This window comes from Mus musculus, chromosome 5 (assembly GCF_000001635.26).
Source record: "Mus musculus strain C57BL/6J chromosome 5, GRCm38.p6 C57BL/6J".
NCBI lineage: Eukaryota > Metazoa > Chordata > Mammalia > Rodentia > Muridae > Mus > Mus musculus.
In genome coordinates this window covers 104,648,331-104,671,605 of record NC_000071.6, presented here as the reverse complement: position 1 = coordinate 104,671,605, position 23,275 = coordinate 104,648,331, and the positions used below count along the sequence as shown (strand labels likewise).

Below are 23,275 nucleotides of genomic sequence, written 5' to 3'. Positions count from 1 at the left end.
GAAAAGAAGAAGAAGAAGCGAAAACAGAATCTGCAAAGAAGGGAAACAGTAATGAAGAAATAAAACCAGAATAATGAAGACTATGAAACCATGACTTTTGACAGATACATTTCTCATGCTCTTTCTGAAGAGGATGACCATCACAGAAGCATTCATGCCAAATCCACTCCTACACACTGTGTAGACCTGTAAAATCATATTTTTATTCAACAATTTGAAATATATATATATCAGGAAACAGACACAGGTTATTGTCTTGTGATGTCTTCCATTATGTTGGACTGTGGAATGAGAAGAGAAAATGCACACTTAATTCTAAACAACCACTCTTGCTTCTCTTTAAGAAAAATTAATGTTTGATTAACTATTCAAAAATAAAAATGCATAGATAATATTATAGGGTATTGATATTACAATTATACCAAACATTAAACAGGAACTCCAGTGTAAAAATCTTAAATGTTGGGCTGGAGAGATGCCTCAGAGGTGAAGAGAACTGGATGCTCTTCCAAATGTCCTGAGTTCAATTTCTAGTAACCACATGGTGGGTCACAGTCATGTATAATAAGATTAGGTGCCCTCTACTGGCTTGCAGGCATACATGCAGGCAAAACACTGCATACATAAAAAATAAATTAAATAAATAAATAAATAAAATGACATCTTAAAAAAAAAACAATTCTTAAACAATAATAAACATATTCTCCAAATCAAAAATGTGTGATGACCTAAGCCTGGTTACTTATTTAGAAGAATTGAAATGGGTCACTTGTCTAAAGTGTTACATTTTTCTCAATGATCATTTATTGCCATTATTTAAATTTAAACAAAATCAATTCAGTCTGTTTCTTAACCTCATCTTTACTTTTTGATCCACTGTGACTCATGGGCAGAAAGTTCTCCTTGCATCCAAATAGAACAACTTTCTGGAGTCTTACAGTCTGCTGTACTAGCTATTTGCTTCTCATCAATCTGGCCACTCTGGTGTAAAAGCTTGACACTCACTTTTGCTTCCCCAAACACCAACTACAAGACATTATAAAAACACTTTGAATGTGAAAGCTTATGCTAGATTCTGTGCTCCCCCACCACCACATTTTCAATTTCAACCTATACTGTAAACAAGATGGCTGAAGCTCTCAAATCCATCTGACAAATGGCAATGTTATAAAAGATTAAAATCAGATAGGAGAAAGGGTCAAGAGGACATTGCTTAAGCTGTCATTGTGTGCTCTTTCATGACAAATAGGGCTCTGATTGTAGGGATAATTTATAAGGGAAGAGTCCCTTAAATGTTAACTTGAACAATGTTACCTATGAGTGCATGTGTATTGAAACTTAAAACAAAACAAAACAAAGCCCACAAACTCCCACAAAAATAACTCAAAGTGACTTTAACTGTTATATCTCTTGCTTTCAATCCACAATCCTTCAAACAGTGAGGCCCCATGTTCTACAGATCTCTCTGCATAGAGATGATCAGAATGGTGGCTATGGCTCTGCAGTCTGTCACGCTTCTTTGTGAATTCAGAAAAAAAACATGCACTCTGAAACCCACAATGAAAACTACTTGGAAGAACAATTTAATGTCTGCTTCCTGCCAAGCACCATGAACACATGAAAAAATTCTGAAACTCAAAGTTACTTTAGCACCCTGGAGTTAATTTCCAGGAACCAGGGGTTGTGGCTGGTGGTACATGAACAAGAGAAAAATGCATAACAATAGGGACTTTCAAGAAGAGCAGGCCTAAACTGGGGGTGGTGGCACATGCCTAGGCAGAAGCAGGTGGATTTCTGAGTTTGAGGCCAGGCTGGTCTACAAAGTGAATTCCAGGACAGCCAGAGCCATACAGAGAAACCCTGTCTCAAAAAAACAAACAAACAAACAAAAAAACAACCAAACAAAAAGAAGAGCAGGCCATTCCCTGCTGAGGAAATGCCATCAATAAGATGATGTATGATCTTGTCCTTATGTGTAATATTAGCTGCTGATCTATAACCTGACACACACACAGCTTCTCAGCTGACATAATTACATCAACAAAGTTTGATCCCACAGAACCTCCCCAACTTTTATACCCACCAATCTGAACAATTTCTATAAACATGCATGAATTAATAAATGCTGAGGAATTTAAAGCAATCACTCACTTTGCCCCCTCCTTCCTAATGGTGACTCCTGCAGATGACTCCCTTAAACTTTAGTCTGTGAGCTAGCTCTTGTCTACATTGTTTCACCCTACTGTATACACAGTAAACTATTCCTTCTGTTCTAGTCTGAAGGCAGAAGACATGTTCCACATGAAAGCACTTCTCCTTTCACTGAAAAGGACCGTTAATTACACGGTGTATATGAGTAATTTTAAAAACACTCTTGTACATACATTTAACATACGGACTTAAGAAGTTTAATGAGACTCGAGCCGCGGGCTTCCTGGCCAGCGGAGTTGCCTGACACCCGCAAGGGCCCACACAGGATTTTCCACGGGATCCTAAGACCTCTGGTGAGTGGAACACAGCGCCGGCCCCAATCCAATCGCGCAGAACCTGAGACTGCGGTACATAGGGAAGCACACTGCCCGGGCCTGACCCGGGACAAAAGCCCCTTCCGCTCCACTCGAGCCGCGGGCTTCCTGGCCAGCGGAGTTGCCTGACACCCGCAAGGGCCCACATAGGATTCTCCACGGGATCCTAAGACCTCTAGTGAGTGGAACACAACTTCTGCCAGGAGTCCTGTTCGAACACCAGATATCTGGGTACCTTCCCTGCAAGAAGAGAGCTTTCCTGCAGAGAATACTCTACCCACTGAAACCAAGGAGAGTGCTATCCTCCCAGGTCTGCTTATAGAGGCTAACAGAGTCACCTGAAGTACAAGCTCTTAACAGAGACAACTATAACAGCTAGCTTCAGAGATTACCAGATGGCGAAAGGCAAACGTAAGAATCCTACTAACAGAAATAAAGACCACTCACCATCATCAGAACGCAGCACTCCCACCCCACATAGTCCTGGGCACCCCAACACAACCGAAAATCTAGACCCAGATTTAAAAACATTTTTCATGATGATGATAGAGGACATCAAGAAGGACTTTCATAAGTCACATAAAGAATTACAGGAGAGCACTGCTAAAGAGTTACAGGCCCTTAAAGAAAAGCAGGAAAACACAGCCAAACAGGTAGAAGTCCTTAAAGAAAAACAGGAAAACACATCCAAACAGGTAATGGAAATGAACAAAACAATACTAGAACTAAAAAGGGAAGTAGACACAGTAAAGAAAACCCAAAGCGAGGCAACGCTGGAGATAGAAACCCTAGGAAAGAGATCTGGAACCATAGATGCGAGCATCAGCAACAGAATACAAGAAATTGAAGAGAGAATCTCAGGTGCAGAAGATTCCATAGAGAACATCGACACAACAGTCAAAGAAAATACAAAATGCAAAAGGATCCTAACTCAAAACATCCAGGAAATCCAGGACACAATGAGAAGGCCAAACCTACGGATAATAGGAATTGATGAGAATGAAGATTTTCAACTTAAAGGGCCAGCTAATATCTTCAACAAAATAATTGAAGAAAACTTCCCAAACATAAAGAAAGAGATGCCCATGATCATACAAGAAGCCTACAGAACTCCAAATAGACTGGACCAGAAAAGAAATTCCTCCCGACACATAATAATCAGAACAACAAATGCACTAAATAAAAATAGAATATTAAAAGCAGTAAGGGAGAAAGGTCAAGTAACATATAAAGGAAGGCCTATCAGAATTACACCAGACTTTTCACCAGAGACTATGAAAGCCAGAAGAGCCTGGACAGATGTTATACAGACACTAAGAGAACACAAATGCCAGCCCAGGCTACTATACCCGGCCAAACTCTCAATTACCATAGATGGAGAAACCAAAGTATTCCACGACAAAACCAAATTCACACAATATCTTTCCACGAATCCAGCCCTTCAAAGGATAGTAACAGAAAAGAAGCAATACAAGGACGGAAATCACGCCCTAGAACAAACAAGAAAGTAATCCCTCAACAAACCAAAAAGAAGACAGCCACAAGAACAGAATGCCAACTCTAACAACAAAAATAAAAGGAAGCAACAATTGCTTTTCCTTAATATCTCTTAATATTAATGGACTCAATTCCCCAATAAAAAGACATAGACTAACAGACTGGCTACACAAACAGGACCCAACATTCTGCTGCTTACAGGAAACCCATCTCAGGGAAAAAGACAGACACTACCTCAGAGTGAAAGGCTGGAAAACAATTTTCCAAGCAAATGGTCTGAAGAAACAAGCTGGAGTAGCCATTCTAATATCGGATAAAATCGACTTCCAACACAAAGTTATCAAAAAAGACAAGGAGGGACACTTCATACTCATCAAAGGTAAAATCCTCCAAGAGGACCTCTCAATTCTGAATATCTACGCTCCAAATGCAAGGGCAGCCACATTCATTAAAGACATTTTAGTAAAGCTCAAAGCACACATTGCACCTCACACAATAATAGTGGGAGACTTCAACACACCACTTTCATCAAGGGACAGATCGTGGAAACAGAAACTAAACAGGGACACAGTGAAACTAACAGAAGTTATGAAACAAATGGACCTAACAGATATCTACAGAACGTTTTATCCTAAAACAAAAGGATATACCTTCTTTTCAGCACCTCACGGGACCTTCTCCAAAACTGACCATATAATTGGTCACAAAACAGGCCTCAACAGATACAAAAATATTGAAATTGTCCCATGTATCCTATCAGACCATCATGGCCTAAGACTGATCTTCAATAACAACATAAATAATGGAAAGCCGACATTCACGTGGAAACTGAACAACACTCTCCTCAATGATACCTTGGTCAAGGAAGGAATAAAGAAAGAAATTAAAGACTTTTTAGAGTTTAATGAAAATGAAGCCACAACGTACCCAAACCTTTGGGACACAATGAAAGCATTTCTAAGAGGGAAACTCATAGCTCTGAGTGCCTCCAAGAAGAAACGCGAGAGAGCACATACTAGCAGCTTGACAACACATCTAAAAGCTCTAGAAAAAAAGGAAGCAAATTCACCCAAGAGGAGTAGACGGCAGGAAATAATCAAACTCAGGGGTGAAATCAACCAAGTGGAAACAAGAAGAACTATTCAAAGAATTAACCAAACGAGGAGTTGGTTCTTTGAGAAAATCAACAAGATAGATAAACCCTTAGCTAGACTCACTAAAGGGCACAGGGACAAAATCCTAATTAACAAAATCAGAAATGAAAAGGGAGACATAACAACAGATCCTGAAGAAATCCAAAACACCATCAGATCCTTCTACAAAAGGTTATACTCAACAAAACTGGAAAACCTGGACGAAATGGACAAATTTCTGGACAGATACCAGGTACCAAAGTTAAGTCAGGATCAAGTTGACCATCTAAACAGTCCCATATCACCTAAAGAAATAGAAGCAGTTATTAATAGTCTCCCAGCCAAAAAAAGCCCAGGACCAGACGGGTTTAGTGCAGAGTTCTATCAGACCTTCAAGAAGATCTAATTCCAGTTCTGCACAAACTATTTCACGAAATAGAAGTAGAAGGTACTCTACCCAACTCATTTTATGAAGCCACTATTACTCTGATACCTAAACCACAGAAAGATTCAACAAAGATAGAGAACTTCAGACCAATTTCTCTTATGAATATCGATGCAAAAATCCTCAATAAAATTCTTGCTAACCGAATCCAAGAACATATTAAAGCAATCATCCATCCTGACCAAGTAGGTTTTATTCCAGGAATGCAGGGATGGTTTAATATTCGAAAATCCATCAATGTAATCCATTATATAAACAAACTGAAAGACAAAAACCACATGATCATCTCGTTAGATGCAGAAAAAGCATTTGACAAGATTCAACACCCATTCATGATAAAAGTTTTGGAAAGATCAGGAATTCAAGGCCCATACCTAAACATGATAAAAGCAATCTACAGCAAACCAGTAGCCAACATCAAAGTAAATGGAGAGAAGCTGGAAGCAATCCCACTAAAATCAGGGACTAGACAAGGCTGCCCACTTTCTCCCTACCTTTTCAACATAGTACTTGAAGTATTAGCCAGAGCAATTCGACAACAAAAGGAGATCAAGGGGATACAAATTGGAAAAGAGGAAGTCAAAATATCACTTTTTGCAGATGATATGATAGTATATATAAGTGACCCTAAAAATTCTAACAGAGAACTCCTAAACCTGATAAGCAGCTTCGGTGAAGTAGCTGGATATAAAATAAACTCAAACAAGTCAATGGCCTTTCTCTACACAAAGAATAAACAGGCTGAGAAAGAAATTAGGGAAACAACACCCTTCTCAATAGTCACAAATAATATAAAATATCTTGGCGTGACTCTAACTAAGGAGGTGAAAGATCTATATGATAAAAACTTCAAATCTCTGAAGAAAGAAATTAAAGAAGATCTCAGAAGATGGAAAGATCTCCCATGCTCATGGATTGGCAGGATCAACATTGTAAAAATGGCTATCTTGCCAAAAGCAATCTACAGATTCAATGCAATCCCCATCAAAATTCCAACTCAATTCTTCAACGAATTAGAAGGAGCAATTTGCAAATTCACCTGGAATAACAAAAAACCTAGGATAGCAAAAAGTCTTCTCAAGGATAAAAGAACCTCTGGTGGAATCACCATGCCTGACCTAAAGCTTTACTATAGAGCAATTGTGATAAAAACTGCATGGTACTGGTATAGAAACAGACAAGCAGACCAATGGAATAGAATTGAAGACCCAGAAATGAACCCACACACCTATGGTCACTTGATCTTCGACAAGGGAGCTAAAACCATCCAGTGGAAGAAAGACAGCATTTTCAACAACTGGTGCTGGCACAACTGGTTGTTATCATGTAGAAGAATGCGAATCGATCCATACTTATCTCCTTGTACTAAGCTCAAATCTAAGTGGATCAAAGAACTTCACATAAAACCAGAGACACTGAAACTTATAGAGGAGAAAGTGGGGAAAAGCCTTGAAGATATGGGCACAGGAGAAAAATTCCTGAACAGAACAGCAATGGCATGTGCTGTAAGATCGAGAATTGACAAATGGGACCTAATGAAACTCCAAAGTTTCTGCAAGGCAAAAGACACCGTCAATAAGACAAAAAGACCACCAACAGATTGGGAAAGGATCTTTACCTATCCTAAATCAGATAGGGGGCTAATATCCAACATATATAAAGAACTCAAGAAGGTGGACTTCAGAAAATCGAACAACCCCATTAAAAAATGGGGCTCAGAACTGAACAAAGAATTCTCACCTGAGGAATACCGAATGGCAGAGAAGCACCTGAAAAAATGTTCAACATCCTTAATCATCAGGGAAATGCAAATCAAAACAACCCTGAGATTCCACCTCACACCAGTCAGAATGGCTAAGATCAAAAATTCAGGTGACAGCAGATGCTGGCGTGGATGTGGAGAAAGAGGAACACTCCTCCATTGTTGGTGGGATTGCAGGCTTGTACAACCACTCTGGAAATCAGTCCGGCGGTTCCTCAGAAAATTGGACATAGTACTACCGGAGGATCCAGCAATACCTCTACTGGGCATTTATCCAGAAGATGCCCCAACTGGTAAGAAGGACACATGCTCCACTATGTTCATAGCAGCCTTATTTATAATAGCCAGAAGCTGGAAAGAACCCAGATGCCCCTCAACAGAGGAATGGATACAGAAAATGTGGTACATCTACACAATGGAGTACTACTCAGCTATTAAAAAGAATGAATTTATGAAATTCCTAGCCAAATGGATGGACCTGGAGAGCATCATCCTGAGTGAGGTAACACATTCACAAAGGAACTCACACAATATGTACTCACTTATAAGTGGATATTAGCCCCAAACCTAGGATTCTCAAGATATAAGGTACAATTTGCTAAACACATGAAACTCAAGAAGAATGAAGACTGAAGTGTGGACACTATCCCCCTCCTTAGAATTGGGAACAAAACACCCATGGAAGGAGTTACAGAGACAAAGTTTGGAGCTGAGATGAAAGGATGGACCATGTAGAGACTGCCATATCCAGGGATCCACCCCATAATCAGCATCCAAACGCTGACACCATTGCATACCCTAGAAAGATTTTATTGAAAGGACCCAGATGTAGCTATCTCTTGTGAGACTATGCCGGGGCCTAGCAAACACAGAAGTGGATGCTCACAGTCAGCTAATGGATGGATCACAGGGCTCCCAATGGAAGAGCTAGAGAAAGAACCCAAGGAGTAAAGGGATCTGCAACCCTATAGGTGGAACAACATTATGAACCAACCAGTACCCCGGAGCTCTTGACTCTAGCTGCATATGTATCAAAAGATGGCCTAATCGGCCATCACTGGAAAGAGAGGTCCATTGGACACGCAAACTTTGTATGCCCCAGTACAGGGGAACGCCAGGGCCAAAAAGGGGGAGTGGGTGGGTAGGGGAGTGGGGGTGGGTGGGTATGGGGGACGTTTGGTATAGCATTGGTAATGTAAATGAGCTAAATACCTAATAAAAAATGGAAAAAAAAAAAAAAAAAGAAGTTTAATGAAAAAGGGAAGCAGGATCATTGCCCTGGGAAGAAAGAGACTGGGATCCATTTGACAACATAGCTTCTCTCAGAAACATTTTTTCTAAAAGGCTAAAGGTACAGATGTACAAAAATTAACATTGCATCTATTTTTGTTCTTTAAAAACAGAGACATATTGAAAGAACCTGCTTTCAGTCACTCAACATTTGGGATGCCTTTTACAACCTAGAAAAAAAAAAATAACTCCAAATGAATCACAAACAAAATGTTAAATGTTAGAGAAGAGCTTGTAGACTCTACTAGAGGAACCAAGCCTGCCTGCCACTGGCATCCTGTCAAGGATGTTTCTATACACAAGGCCCTGCTTCAAATGCTTTGTGCAGATTCAGCCCAGAGAGGGAAGTTATTCAGATGCCACCGCTGGGTCCAGGAATGGCTGACACTAAGAGGGACTTCACACGTGGCTGCATCAAGCTGCTGGTTCCCGCCCAGCCCAGAGTAGGACCCACCACAACGGCTCCCACTCCTCACCTTTGTGGGCAGTGAGCATGTGCTGGCCATGTTGCAACTTCAGAGCTTGCGTAGGCTTCCCTCAGTACTGAGCAATTGAGGTGAAAGCACAACTCTCCAAATCACTTAAATCCGCTCAAGTGCAAGGGTTCTATAACGCGATCCCCGGAAGAGTCTGCCTCCTCTTCTGACTGGCAGACCTGTAGGGAGGCTCTGATTGGCCAGTGCATCTGTCAGTCCCTATCTGCACTTCCACTGATCACAGCCTCCTTGGGCACTGAACCACTGAACCTATGAATACATTGACTCTGTTTTCCCTTTCTGCAGCCTAGCTGGTGCTGGGCTTCAGGGAAAGCCAAGACTCTGCTCAGGGATGGGAAATACAGTCCTTTATGAGGGGCGAGGCCAGAGCTGGTTGGGGAGTTCCTGGTCTGGGACAAGACCCGGGCCTGGGGAGGAGGGTGCGGATGAGGTTCTGACTCTTGGACATCCAGGCATAACTGGGGGTCCCTGAAGAGCCAAGAATTGAGTCGGTGCCCTTGGAGCACATATCTGTGTGATATGATTTTAAATGATGTAAGCATTATTGCATTGACAATATCTTAGCTTCTGAAAGAGTAAATACTAAAGATTGTTTTCAACCTCAAGGCTATTCTTTTTTCGGTATAAGGCTGGATAAATGTATTGCAAGGCCTCTGTTAATTTCTTGTTACCTTCCCATGGTGAAGATCTGTATTATATGAGGATGGCATTATGATGTGACAGTACTAATTAAATGCATGTTAGAAGTACTAAATGGAATTGTTTCTGAAATGTCCTATGAATGAATCACAAAGTCAATATAACTCCACAATATTTCTCCACAGTCACTCATTCTATGCTCTAGGCTCTATTCCTGATGCCTTTTTTTCTTGGTTGAAGTTTCCCTCTAATAAAAAAGAGTTCTGTTGTCTACTTTTGAATCTGCTTCACAAAAAAATGCATACAATCGACTTGGTATAAAGTTTTTAAAACCTTAATGGATTCATCAAAGGGAGGAGATTCCCTTGGTCCCAGAAAGGATCTATGCCCCAGTATAGGGGACTCCAGGGCCAGGAAGCAGGAGTGGGTGGTTTGGTGAGCAGAGGGATGAGGGAGGGGCTAAGGGATTTTCAGGAGGAAACTAGGAAAGGGGGATAACATTTGAAATGTAAATAGAGATGCTGGTGAGAGGGCTCAGTGGATAAGAGTCCTGTCAGGAGGTCCTAAGGTCAAATCCCAGGAAGCACATGGTGGCTCACAACCATCCCTAATGACATATGACACCCTCTTCTGGTGTCTAAAGACAGCTACAATGTACTTACATATAATAAATAAATTCTTGGGCTGGTGAGATGGCTCAGTGGATAAGAGCACCCGACTGCTCTTCCGAAGGTTCGGAGTTCAAATCCCAGCAACCACATGGTGGCTCACAACCATCTGTAACAAGATCTGACTCCCTCTTCTGGCGTGTCTGCAGACAACTACAGTGTACTTACATATAATAAATAAATAAATCTTTAAAAAATAAATAAATAAATAAATTCTTTTAAAAAACTAAATGTAAATAAAGAAAATGTCTAATTAAAAAAAAAAAGTAAAACAAAAACAAAAACCAAACCCTTAATGGCCCTTTAGCACATATCTACTTGTGGGAAATATTTAAAAAGGGAGCCTGTATGTTCCAGTGCTAGGGCCTGTAAGGCCACCAGCAAGCTGTAGCGCCCCTGCTGGGGCCACAGGGAGTCACCATGGCCATGCAGGAGCTCTCACTTGGCAGTTCCTCTGCCCACCAACTCTCTGGCCCTAAGGGCCACAAGGCCTCCACTGTGCCATCTTACTCAGTGTCCCTCTGCTGACCATCTCCACGGTGCCCCCTCCCCCTCACGAGTTTATCTCACAACCAGACAATGCCCATGCACCCCATGATCAGCCATAACACCACATATTTTCCTGGTAGAAACAAGACTCTTAAAGCTTGATAGTTAACCAATTAGATTTATGTTTAAATATAATCATGAGTTACAAGATACCAAGAAATAATTTCAGAAAAAAACTGATAATGATAAAGCTTTACCCCAATTATTCTACCCTTGTGAAAATCTCAGCTAATTGCAGCTGTTTAAAACCACTGCAGATCAGGATCTTCTTCTTGTCTGTCTGCCTCTGTGTTGGATTCCTCCTCCTTCTCCTCCTCGTGAGACCTCTCTCCCAGTCCTGCCAACTCCTAGCTCAGCCTCCCTTCTCCTATCCACTGACAGGCCTTCCACTGCCCTAATGTGAGTGGACAGAGAATATCCTCCAACACCTTCCAGGACTAAGATGATATGAGTTGTAGTTCTGAAGTCTAAGTCAGTGGTGAGCTCATCCATGAACAACAAGGGATGCTCAGTGACCAGCTCCATTGCTATCCTGGTCCTTTTGAACTTATGCTAAAGCACCAATGACCATCAGTATCAACACGAACATAGTCACTGTCATGGGTGAACTAACTTACTCCAGCAATATATGATTATGTTATATCACTACCACAAAGAGCCAAAATATGGGCACCTGGGAGAAGAAGGAAGTTTTTCTCCTAACAAGACAACAGAATGAGGCTCAGGTCAGGTTTGACATGAAGCCATGGTAATAAGTTACTATTTGGTCATTTTATTTGTTTGTTTGTTTATTTATTTATTTATTTATTTATTTATTTATTTATTTATTTTTATTTTCGAGGCAGGGTTTCTCTGTATAGCCCTGGCTGTCCTGGAGCTCACTCTGTAGACCAGGCTGGCCTTGAACTCAGAAATCCGCCTGCCTCTGCCTCCCAAGTGCTGGGATTAAAGGCGTGCGCCACCACCGCCCGGCTATTTGGTCATTTTAAACTCATGTATTCTAGGGGATGAATTAACACACTCAAAGACCCGCATATCTCTAAAGAAATGAGGAAGAGGGGAGAGGAGAAAATGAAATGGCCATGTTAGGAACACTTTTCCCTGCTGGATCATTTTCCCATTCCCAGAATTAATCATTGTTTAGACTGTTCTGCAGCTTAATTTCCACCTTAATATCATGTAGTCAGTCACTGACACCCTAACACAGAAAGTAGCTGCTTTTGACAACAAAAACTGCAGGAAACGGCTTGTGGAGAGTTATGTCTGTCTGTATGTCTATCTATACACACATATATAAATATATATGTATGTATATATATATATATATATATATATAGAGAGAGAGAGAGATGTATATATAGATATATATGTATACATATATATAGATACATATATATACACATGTATATAGATAGATAGATAGATACATATCTCTGAGTGTGTGTATATATAGAGACAGACAGACAGACAGACAGACAGACAGACAGACAGACAGAGATGATATGGTCATAGATATGCATGTATCTTCCCTCACATTTCCTGCTATTTTGTTGTTTATACAAACACAGAAATTCAAGCACCTCATTAAGTTAAGCACTTCACTGCCTTCAGGAAGACCTGCTGAGAACTCAAAATTGTGTTTCCCCATCAAGCCATCAGTATGCCCAACATCACATCATTCTTATGGACAAGTGCAATTTTAATTAGACATTGTTATCACTAAGTCTCTAAAAATGGAAGATAGTCCACACATACAACACACCCAGTATGAAGCTCAACTTCAATAAGTTATCAATTTCACTATTAGAGATTGAATAAAATGTTTACATCACAGAATGTTTACATGCATGTCCATTAGGAGTAATTATCTGGCTAAACATTCATGAACTGTCACAGCTTCACAGGTTCATGGATAGTCAAAAAGCAGAACAAAATTATTAGTAAATGTTTGATTAGATAAACCCAGTAATATTTTATGTTCTGTCATAGCACCCATAATAAATCATAGTTCCCTTTTTATGACATTTGATTAATATTTTTACAGCCTTTTGGAATATGCTCTTAGTAGTAGAATGCCTGCTTACCATCTGAAAACAATTCACTGGTGATACTTTTAGACTGGCCGAGTTCTCATTGCCATTTTCACTATCAGAAAGACTTAATAACCATCCTCCTATAAGAGAGCTTAGTCAATACTGATATAATTTTAGGAATTTTTATAGGATAATCATTAAGAATTAAGTAGACATTTGTGTTAGTGGCACACACCTTTAATCCCAGGAGAAGCAGAGGCAGAGGCAGGTCGATTTCTGAGTTCAAGGCCAGCCTGGTCTACAAAGTGAGTTCCAGGACAGCCAGGGCTATACAGAGAAACCCTGTCTTGAAAAAAACAAAACAAAATTAGGTAGACATCTAATTGCCTATAAAGCATCAATTCAAGACAGTATGTGTTCCTAGTTCTTCAGAAATCTGTTCAAATGGTGGGCTAATACTTAATGATTATTAAATATTTAATAATAATAGGAAACTCATATTAATAGCAGTAATTTTTCCTAAAATGATTGCTCCAGGGCATTGCATATCAGAGCAAAATGTTATGTTTTTTTGTAATCCAAGACAGACTCATCTCAGGAAGATAATCTATTAGTTAATAGCTTGTTATATGATGGTTCTTGGCATGTTGTTCATTTGGCCTCTATTCCATTAATTTCACTGTAATCGTGAATCGCTGTAGGTAGAACACTATAAGGCTGGTTGAATAGGGGAAGCATTTGCAGTGCAAGGGATAGGACTGAAGTTTAACCCACAGAACTAACATAAAGGAGGGAGTGGTGGAGGGTATCTCTAACTGTAGTGCACTGTGGAGAAAGGAGACAGAGCCAGGAGAATCTCCAGAAGCTTTGAGGCTGCTAACCTGCCATGCACAGCAGTGAACAATCAGAGACTCCGTCTCCAACAAGATAAAGGTGAAGACCAATGCTCAAGGTTGTTCTCTCAGACTTAGGCCAAGCTTGTGTGACAGCATCTACACATCTGCACATGTGTGCATGCACACACACACACTTATACATACAAATCCACATATGCAGACATTCACAAACATACATACATATACACACACCTTTATACACATACTTATACACACAAACGTACATACATGTATATATGTACATGTCCATACACAACTTATTTATAACGGAAACAGTTATGAAGAGAACAATACACTGTCTTTAGCTCGTGGACATCCTTGGTATTGGGTAGTCTTTTGATCGCATGTGAGAAACAATTCAGTGTTCATGATTGTAATCTTTGTAACTGAGAAGCTAAGGAGGGGAATTGGGATTGTGCACCTTGGCTAAAATTTGAATTCTTATCTCCAAGAGAGCAAGAGGAGGGCAGGGTGACTAAGCATGGACTGCTAACATGGATCAGATTGTGCTGTTTGTACAGCATCAGACACATCATAGACCCGGTAAAGTTAAAGGTTGAAGAGTAAGTTTCACTACTCAATCAGTTTTAACGTTCTAGCATGGATTAGGGAAGGACATACAAGTTGCCCCTGCCCCTGGACCTCTCCTCACCCTACACCCCACCTCTAGGTGAGGAGATATTGACACTTGATGACTGAATGCCAGGGGAGTGAAAGTCAGTTTTCGTCAGGACAGTGATCCTTGGTGTGTTGGCTAAGCAGGAGAGGATTTTACTCTGAGGAGTATATGGGCAGTGCTAAATGGACCCCTCTGTGGGTTACTGAAAACGAAGGAGAGGAATGGGGATGGGGAGGGCAGAAGGAAAGAGAGACAAAGAAGAGGAGGAGGAGGAGGAGGAAGAAGGGGAGGAGGGGGAAGTTGCAGTTGGTGTGGGACTCTGAGGGGAATCCTTCCAGAAGGTGACTGGAGGCTGAGTGAGGTTGACTACAATTAAAATCCATCATACATATAAAATTCTAGAAATTCACAAAGAACTAAAGATTTATAAGCATTTGTTGAAGTTACCTTTTACTGGAGTCCAAATACACAGGAAGGAAGGGGAGGCAGGGCAGGGACTTGCCTGACTGGGTAGGTATGAGGTACTGGGTTTGGGAGGCAGGGCAGGGACTGGCCTGACTGGGTAGGTATGAGGTACTGGGTTTGGGAGGCAGGGCAGGGACTTGCCTGACTGGGTAGGTATGAGGTACTGGGTTTGGGAGGCAGGGCAGGGACTGGCCTGACTGGGTAGGTATGAGGTACTGGGTTTGGGAGGCAGGGCAGGGACTTGCCTGACTGGGTAGGTATGAGGTACTGGGTTTGGGAGGCAGGGCAGGGACTTGCCTGACTGGGTAGGTATGAGGTACTGGGTTTGGGAGGCAGGGCAGGGACTTGCCTGACTGGGTAGGTATGAGGTACTGGGTTTGGATCCCAGGATCCAGGGAAAGCCTGCTAATTGGAAGAGGGAGGCAGAAGTGATTCTGGAAGTGATTAAGAAGGTCAGGACACAAAAGATACCGTCAATAAGACAAAAAGGCCACCAGCATATTGGGAAAGGATCTTTACCTATCCTAAATCAGATAGGGGACTAATATCCAATATATATAAAGAACTCAAGAAGGTGGACTCCAGAAAATCAAATAACCCCATTAAAAAATGGGGCTCAGAGCTGAACAAAGAATTCTCACCTGAGGAATACCGAATGGTTGAGAAGCAACTGAAAAAATGTTCAACATCCTTAATCATCAGAGAAATGCAAATCAAAACAACCCTGAGATTCCATCTCACACCAGTCAGAATGGCTAAGATCAAAAATTCAGGTGACAGCAGATGCTGGCGAGGATGTGGAGAAAGAGGAACACTCCTCCATTGTTGGTGGGATTGCAAGCTTATACAACCACTCTGGAAATCAGTCTGGTGGTTCCTCAGAAAATTGGACATAGTACTACCAGAGGATCCCGCAATACCTCTTCTGGGCATATATCCAGAAGATGTTCCAACTGGTAAGAAGGACACATGCTCCACTATGTTCATAGCAGCCTTATTTATAATAGCCAGAAGCTGGAAAGAACCCAGATGCCCCTCAACAGAGGAATGGATACAGAAAATGTGGCACATTTACACAATGGAGTACTACTCAGCTATTAAAAGGAATGAATTTATGAAATTCCTAAGCAAATGGTTGGACCTGGGGGGCATCATCCTGAGTGAGGTAACCCAATCACAAAAGAACTCACATGATATGTACTCACTGATAAGTGGAGATTAGCCCAGAAACTTAGTATAGCCAAGATAAAAAATACAATTTGCAAAACACCTGAAAATGAAGAAGAATGAAGACCAAAGTGTGGACACTTTGTCCCTTCTTAGAATTGGGAACAAAACACCCATGGAAGGAGTTACAGAGACAAAGTTTGGAGCTGAGACAAAAGGATGGACCATGTAGAGACGGCCATATCCGGGGATCCATCCCATAATCAGCCTCCAAACGATGACACCATTGCATACACTAGCAAGAGATTGCTGAAAGGACCCTGATATAGCTCTCTCTTGTGAGACTAGGGCCGGGGCCTAGCAAACACATAAGTGGATGCTCACAGTCAGCTATTGGATGGATCACAGGGCCCCCAATGGAGGAGCTAGAGAAAGTATCCAAGGAGCTAAAGAGATCTGCAACCCTGTAGGTGCAACAACATTATGAACTAACCAGTACCCCGAAAGCTCTTGACTCTAGCTGCATATGTATCAAAAGATGGCCTAGTCAGCCATCAGTGGAAAGAGAGGCCCATTGGTCATGCAAACTTTATATGCCCCAGTACAGGGGAACACCAGGGCCAGAAAGGGAATGGGTGAATAGGGGAGTGGGGGGGAGGTTATGGGGGACTTTTGGGATAGCATTGGAAATGTAATTGAGGAAAGTATATAATAAAAAAAATATTTTAAAAAATATAATAAAATATTGACTTGTTTAGATAAAAAAAGAAGGAGGAGGAGGAGGAGGAGGTCAGGACAGCAGAAGGACACAGAGTCAGGGTCTGACACACAGTGATCACTTATGTTCCTTCTGAGTTCATGCTGGGAGGCTCTGTTTCACTGTGGCTCTCCTAGGGTTTGGCTCTCACACCTGCTCTAACCATTAACCCAGAAAAACAGACTAGGACAACTGAGGAGAAAGACAGAACTCAATCAGTGAAGTGTTTGCTGCACATGCATATGCACCCACTGAACACCAGCATGAGGGTGGCCACACGGCAACTGTAATGCTGGGACAGTGGAGTCACATGGAAATCACTAGCATATCAGCGTGGATAACCACTGAGTACAAGCCAAGAGTGAGACTTGGTCTCACAAATAAATACATGGTCCTAGTTTGGGTTTTATTGCTGTGAAGAGGCACTGTGACTCAGAACTCATACATAGGACATTTATTGGAGCTGGCTTACAAGTTCACAAGTTCAGTCCATCATCAATTAGCAGGAGTATTGCACCATCTATGCAGGTATGGCTCAGGTGTAGCTGACATTTCTACACCTTTTTGTGAAATTTGCTAGGAGAAATCTGGCTCTTCTGCACTGGACAGAGCTTCAAAGCCTACTCCCACAGTGATGCACTTCCCCAAACAAGGACAGACCTCCTAATACTACTATTCCCTCTGTCAATCATATTCAGACAACCATGACAATCTTCCTAAATTCACTATGTGCATACAATTTTTAAACATTAAGCCAAATGTAGTGGTATCCTGTCTTAACTCCAGCAGGTTGGGAGGTAGTCAAGACAAGATGGATTTCAGGCAAATTTATCCTGCTAAGACTCTATCCCAGGAAATTAAGACAAGATAAACTGACTGAGAAGTCTTAGTCTACACTAAGAGCCAAACAGGATATTTTCTTACATTATGCATCAATTTTTAAGATATTTAAAAACTCTCATATTCCTGATGAGTACATTCCGTTTGTGGAAAAAGATTGAATGAAGAAGTTATGACAGTAAATTCTAGAAACACAAGGGACAGACCTGTCAAAGTACAGATACAGCCCCTAGTAACCAATAGCCTGTAATGTGTAGGACTGCAAAGGACCTTGAGAACTAGCAGATCTGGGAGTGGGCAATTATTCCAAGAGGTAGTTTCTACAGATAAAATATACAAGATGGTGCATGCCTTTAATCCAGGACTTGGGAGGCAGAGACAGGCAGAATTCTCAGGCAGAATTCTGAGTTCGAGGCCAGCCTGGACTCCAAAGTGAGTTCCAGGTCAGCCGGGGCTATACAGAGAAACTCTGTCTTGAAAAACAAAAAACAAACAAACAAAAAACACCAACAAGACAAAGCCCAAACATCTTTATCTTAGCAAGGTTGTTCTGGAGAGCTTCTTGCCAAATTCTATCCCTCTGACTGAAAGACCTCCGTGGGGATTCCCCGACCTCAGTCACAAGATAGCGTGCACCCAAAGAATCACAAGAAACTATCTAACTAAAAACACACAAGGTAGTTTAATGACGGAGCTCCGGGCCAACACATATCTCCCGCAGGAGACAGAGGTGTCGACCATGGAGCTCAGAAGCTAGGGGTTTATATAGGAAAAGAGTGGGGGTAAGAGAAGAATTGGTTCAGCTTCACATAATGGGACAGTTTAAACATCAGCAAACTGTACATGCAGAGCAAGGTAACAGCAGGGCATGTGGTAACGTTTAACCCATGTCAGAAGGGCAGGAGATAGGAAATTGCCGGGCCAGTCCGGACATTCGTGTATGACATCCCTATATTTATGGTTAGCCAGTTCCTGGGAAGACTTTACAGCCTCTGTTCTTTGCTCTAGGACCAAAAATCCTTCCTAACTAGCAAGCTGCATGAGTCATGGACCTTGAATTTTAATTTTCTTTCATGACTTAATCCTGGAGGTTAAGTGACTTCACATCCAGAGTTTACACTGAAATACCACAAGAGCCATTTCATATCACAAGGACCCTGTCTTTTTTATTGTAACTATACCCAAATTCCCAAGTTAAGACTCCCGATCCATCACCAGAGAAGGATCCCTCTGTACTAGCTAGTTTTATGACAACTTGTCACAAACTAGAATCATCAGAGAAGAAGGAACCTCAATGGAAAAAATGCCTCCATAAAATAGCTGTAGGGCATTTTCTTAACTAGTGAGTGATGGGGAAGCACCCAGCTCATGGTGGTGGTGTCATCTTTGAGCTAGTGTCCTGAGTGCTGTTAGAAAGAGGCTGAGCAGCTAGAGAGATGGCTCAGTGGTTAAGAGCACAGGCTGATCTTCCAAAGGTCATGAGTTAAATTCCGAACAACCACATGGAGGCTCACAACCATCTGTAACTGGATCTAATGCCCTCTTCTGGTGTATCTGAAGGCAGCAACAGTATACTCATATAATCATAAAATAAATATTTTATTTTTTAAGAAAAGAAAGCAAGCAGGCTGAGCAATTCTGGTGAAGCCAGCCAGCATGTAGTACCGTCCATGGCCTCTCCTTCAGATGCTGCCTCTAGGTTCCTGCCTTGCATTAGATCCTGTCCTGACTTTCCTTATGTGATGAACATTGCAATGCTTAAGTTGATCTCAATAAACCCTTTGCTACCCAACTTGCTTTTTGGTCACTTTTGTTGTTGAATCAACAGAAACTCTGAGATACTCTCCATAAATCCTACTTACTTAATGAGCTCATGAGGATGTTTTTATAGTTACTCATTATGTATAGGTTTCTGTTTGATTGGTTTGTTTTGATGTGGTGTCTTTTGGAGCCCAGGTTAGCCTCAACCACAGTGTCTAGCTGAGAATGGATTGCAACCTGATCTTCCCAACACTAATCAGATTTATTAGCTATGACATCTGGAGGATGGTAGCTTAAGTCCTCACTGACAAGATGAAGAAATTGATACCAATGAATGCAAGATTCTCTAGGAGAAATTCTCCATTATCAGGTGAAAAATAGTAATTATCTTTCATTATTAGAGATGAGATGAAGTAACATGCAGTACAGACTAACCTTAGTGTGGGGCTTGGTATCTATAATTTAGTTTGTTGTTATATTCTGTTTTTAAAATAATTGCTGATTTACAATGTGACAGATACCAAATACAAAAAAAAAATTTCATTACATACTTTACATAAAATTTTCTGTTTCTGGCTGAAGAGATGGCTCAGAGGTTAAGAGCTCTCACTGCTCTTCCTGAGGTCCTGATTTCAATTTCCAGCAACCACATTGTTATGATCTTGAACACTGCATGGTTTCAGAAAGACCACACAAGTCCAAAATGTTCCACATGAGGTTTATTGAGAAAGAGGCAAGGTGGCAGTGGAAAGACAGGCAGAAAGAGAGAGAAAGAACAGGGGGTAGTTGCTTTCTTCATATATGGATGATGATGTATTCACAGGTAAAGGTGGGAGGTGAGCCAAGTGGATTCTGGAAATATGGTGGCTGTTGCTTTGGCAACATCTCTGCAGGTCTCCCTTATGTGATGTCATGGGTTTCACATGTGGTGATACCAACACACATGGTGGCTGACAACCATCTGTAATGGAATCAGAGGCCCTCTTCTTGTGTGTCTGAAGAGAGTTAAAATGTACTCACATGGAATAAAGAAATCTTAAAAATATTTCTGTTTCAAATTTATCATTTTTACTTATTAAAATATACAGTTGTATATTGTGATTATTTATATATGCTTGGCTCAGAGATTGGCACTATGGGGAGGTATGGCCTTGTTGGAGTAGGTATGTCACTGTGAGTATGTACATTAAGACCCTCTTCATACCAAACTGGAAGCCAGCATTCTGCTACCAACCTTTAAATGAAGATGTAGAACTCTCACCTACTCCTAGACTTTGCCTGCTTGGATGTTGCCATGTTTCTACCTTGATGATAATGGACTAAAACTTTGGACCTGTAGGCCAGCACCAATTAAACATTGCCCTTGTAAGAGTGCCCTTGGTCATGGTGTCTGTTCACAGAAACAAAACCCTAACTAAGACAGAAATTGGTACCAGGGACTAGGGTTTGCCTATCACGAGGGTGATACGCCTGACCATGCTTTTCTCAGGAAGAGTGTGGATTGGGAGACTTTGGATTTGGAAAGCAGTGGAATGCTTTAAGTTCGGCTCAATACAATATCCTAGGAAGAATAGGAATGACTTTTTGGTGATATTCATTTGAATTGTGCAGACCAAGCCCAAGAGGGCTCAGTGGAGAAGAATTTCAGTACGTGGTTTAGCGCCTGTTTTTGTGGTAATTTGGTGAAGAATGTGGCTGCTTTTCGCCATTATCTGAACAGTCCACCTGAGTCTAAGATACAAAGATTTATATTAAATGGTTTCACAAACAAAGTCTCAAAAAACATCTCAGCAGAGTCATTGTTCTCTGGTTAAGTCTCATAAAGAGCATTTTGAACAAGCATAGCAAACTTAGAAAGGAAAAATATAAAATATATGATACAAGTATTAAAGCTGCACCAGGAAGTAAATTGGAACTGAATCCCACATTCTAGGAGACTGTTAACAGATTAAGAGATATTGGAGAAAGATCCCATCCAGTTAAATCTACATCCAGGCATTGTGGGACACACTGTTAATCCCAGAGACAAAGCCAAACAGTTCTCTGGGTTCAAGGCCAATCTGGAACAAAGCAGGTTCTAGGGAAAGAAATGCTTAAATCCAAGCATAGTGGTACACACATTTAATGCCAGCATTACAGGAGACAGATCCCTGCAGATCTCTGAGTTCGAGGTCAATCTACTCTGTAAATTGCAGGAAATCTAAACTTAGGAAGTGATAGTGATGAAAAACAGAAAGCTGGTGATAATGTGATAGAAAAAGGGGCCATGTCCAGCCCACATAAGCAGCAAAACTCAACAGCTTTGGCCACGTGGCTCTGCCTATAGTCAAGAATAGAAAGGTCTACTGAGACAATTGATGCTGGTTAGCTGGAGCTAAGACATTAGTGGTGACTAAGAAGAGACTGGTATCACTGAGGTAAAAGCTTCTGGGAAGTGTTTGGTAAGAGCACAAAGATACTCTGTTCCAGAGATAGCCAAGATAGTACCTTGTGCTACAACTGTACTTGGTTAGGTGAAAGAATCGCCAAGGTGATATTGGTTTTGAAGGCATGAAGACATCTTGCACAACAGCTGAGGCTTGTCACTGTGAGTGACCATGGAAGGCCACTGGTGAAAAGTACAGCCTCAGTTGCAATTGATGGCCCAGGCCTGAAGGGTTCATGAAAAAGAGTTGAGGCTTGGCACCATGAAAAGAGGCTATTTGGTGAATCCATGTGGTAGCACAAGACCCCAGTGTATTGGAGATACCAGTACCATGGGATGATCACCAAGAACAGCAGGGACAGTGGATCAACCTGAGCTTACAGTGCTACAGAGCAGAGAAAAGAAAAAGTGATGCCAGCCCTTTGGAGGTTCCCAGAAAATCATGTGTAGATCTCAGACATTGGAGAATGAAGCTGTGAGGTTGAAGGTGCTTTGGAGACCCAAAAATATTCAAGATGTCAGGGCCATGGGATACATGCTAAAGACAGCTGCTAACAGGAAGAAGAACCTGCCCAGGAGAAAGAAGTTTATTGTAGTCAACAAAGATCAAAATGGAATTGGAAATTTGAATATGATAGCTTTGACTTCAGATATGAAATGCAGAGTTTGGATTTGTACAGTTGGTTTCCTGTCTTGCTTTGGGGATTACAGTTAAGTGACTGAGTGAGTCTCAGAAGAGACCTTTATCATTGGACTTTTAACATTGTTGATACTGCATTGTTGATAAAACATAGTATACACTTTGTGTGCTTTGGACCTTTGACAAAATGCATATTTTTATCATGCTATGTGTAGGTATGGCCCACATAGACTCATGGGTTTGAACGAACCTATGGAAGCCAGGGAGTGGAATGTGATGGTTTGTATATGCTTGGCCCAGGGATTGACACTACTTGGAGGTGTGGCCATGTTGGAATAGGTAAATCACTGTGAATGTGGGCTTTAAGACCCTCAACATACCTTCCTGAAAGCCAGTATTCTGCTAGCAGCCTTCAGATAAAGATGTAGAACTCTCAGCTATATCATGTCTATATGGATAGTGACATGTTCCTGCCTTGATGATAACAGATAACCTATGCACTTGTAAGCCCGCCCCAATTAAATGCTGGCCTTTTAAAAGTAGCCCTGGTCATGGTGTCTGTTCACAGCAGTAAAACTCTAACTAAGACACATGTATAATGTATTTCTGTGATTTCCCCTACATCCCTCCTCTCTCATTTCCCTTACAATCCCCTCAAATATTCTTC

General features: G+C 41.3%; 1 protein-coding gene across 1 annotated transcript in view; it reads right to left on the bottom strand.

Moving 5' to 3' along the window:
* Gm20385 (predicted gene, 20385) overlaps nt 1–10,056 on the bottom strand; it is a 31,748-nt gene extending 21,692 nt beyond the window's left edge. The window contains exon 1 of the mRNA XM_011249615.3: nt 9,129–10,056. Within this exon, the coding sequence (XP_011247917.1) occupies nt 9,129–9,158 (30 nt within the window). The 5' untranslated portion in view covers nt 9,159–10,056. The remainder of the gene's footprint in view (nt 1–9,128) is intronic.
* Nucleotides 10,057–23,275: the final 13,219 nt, after the last annotated feature.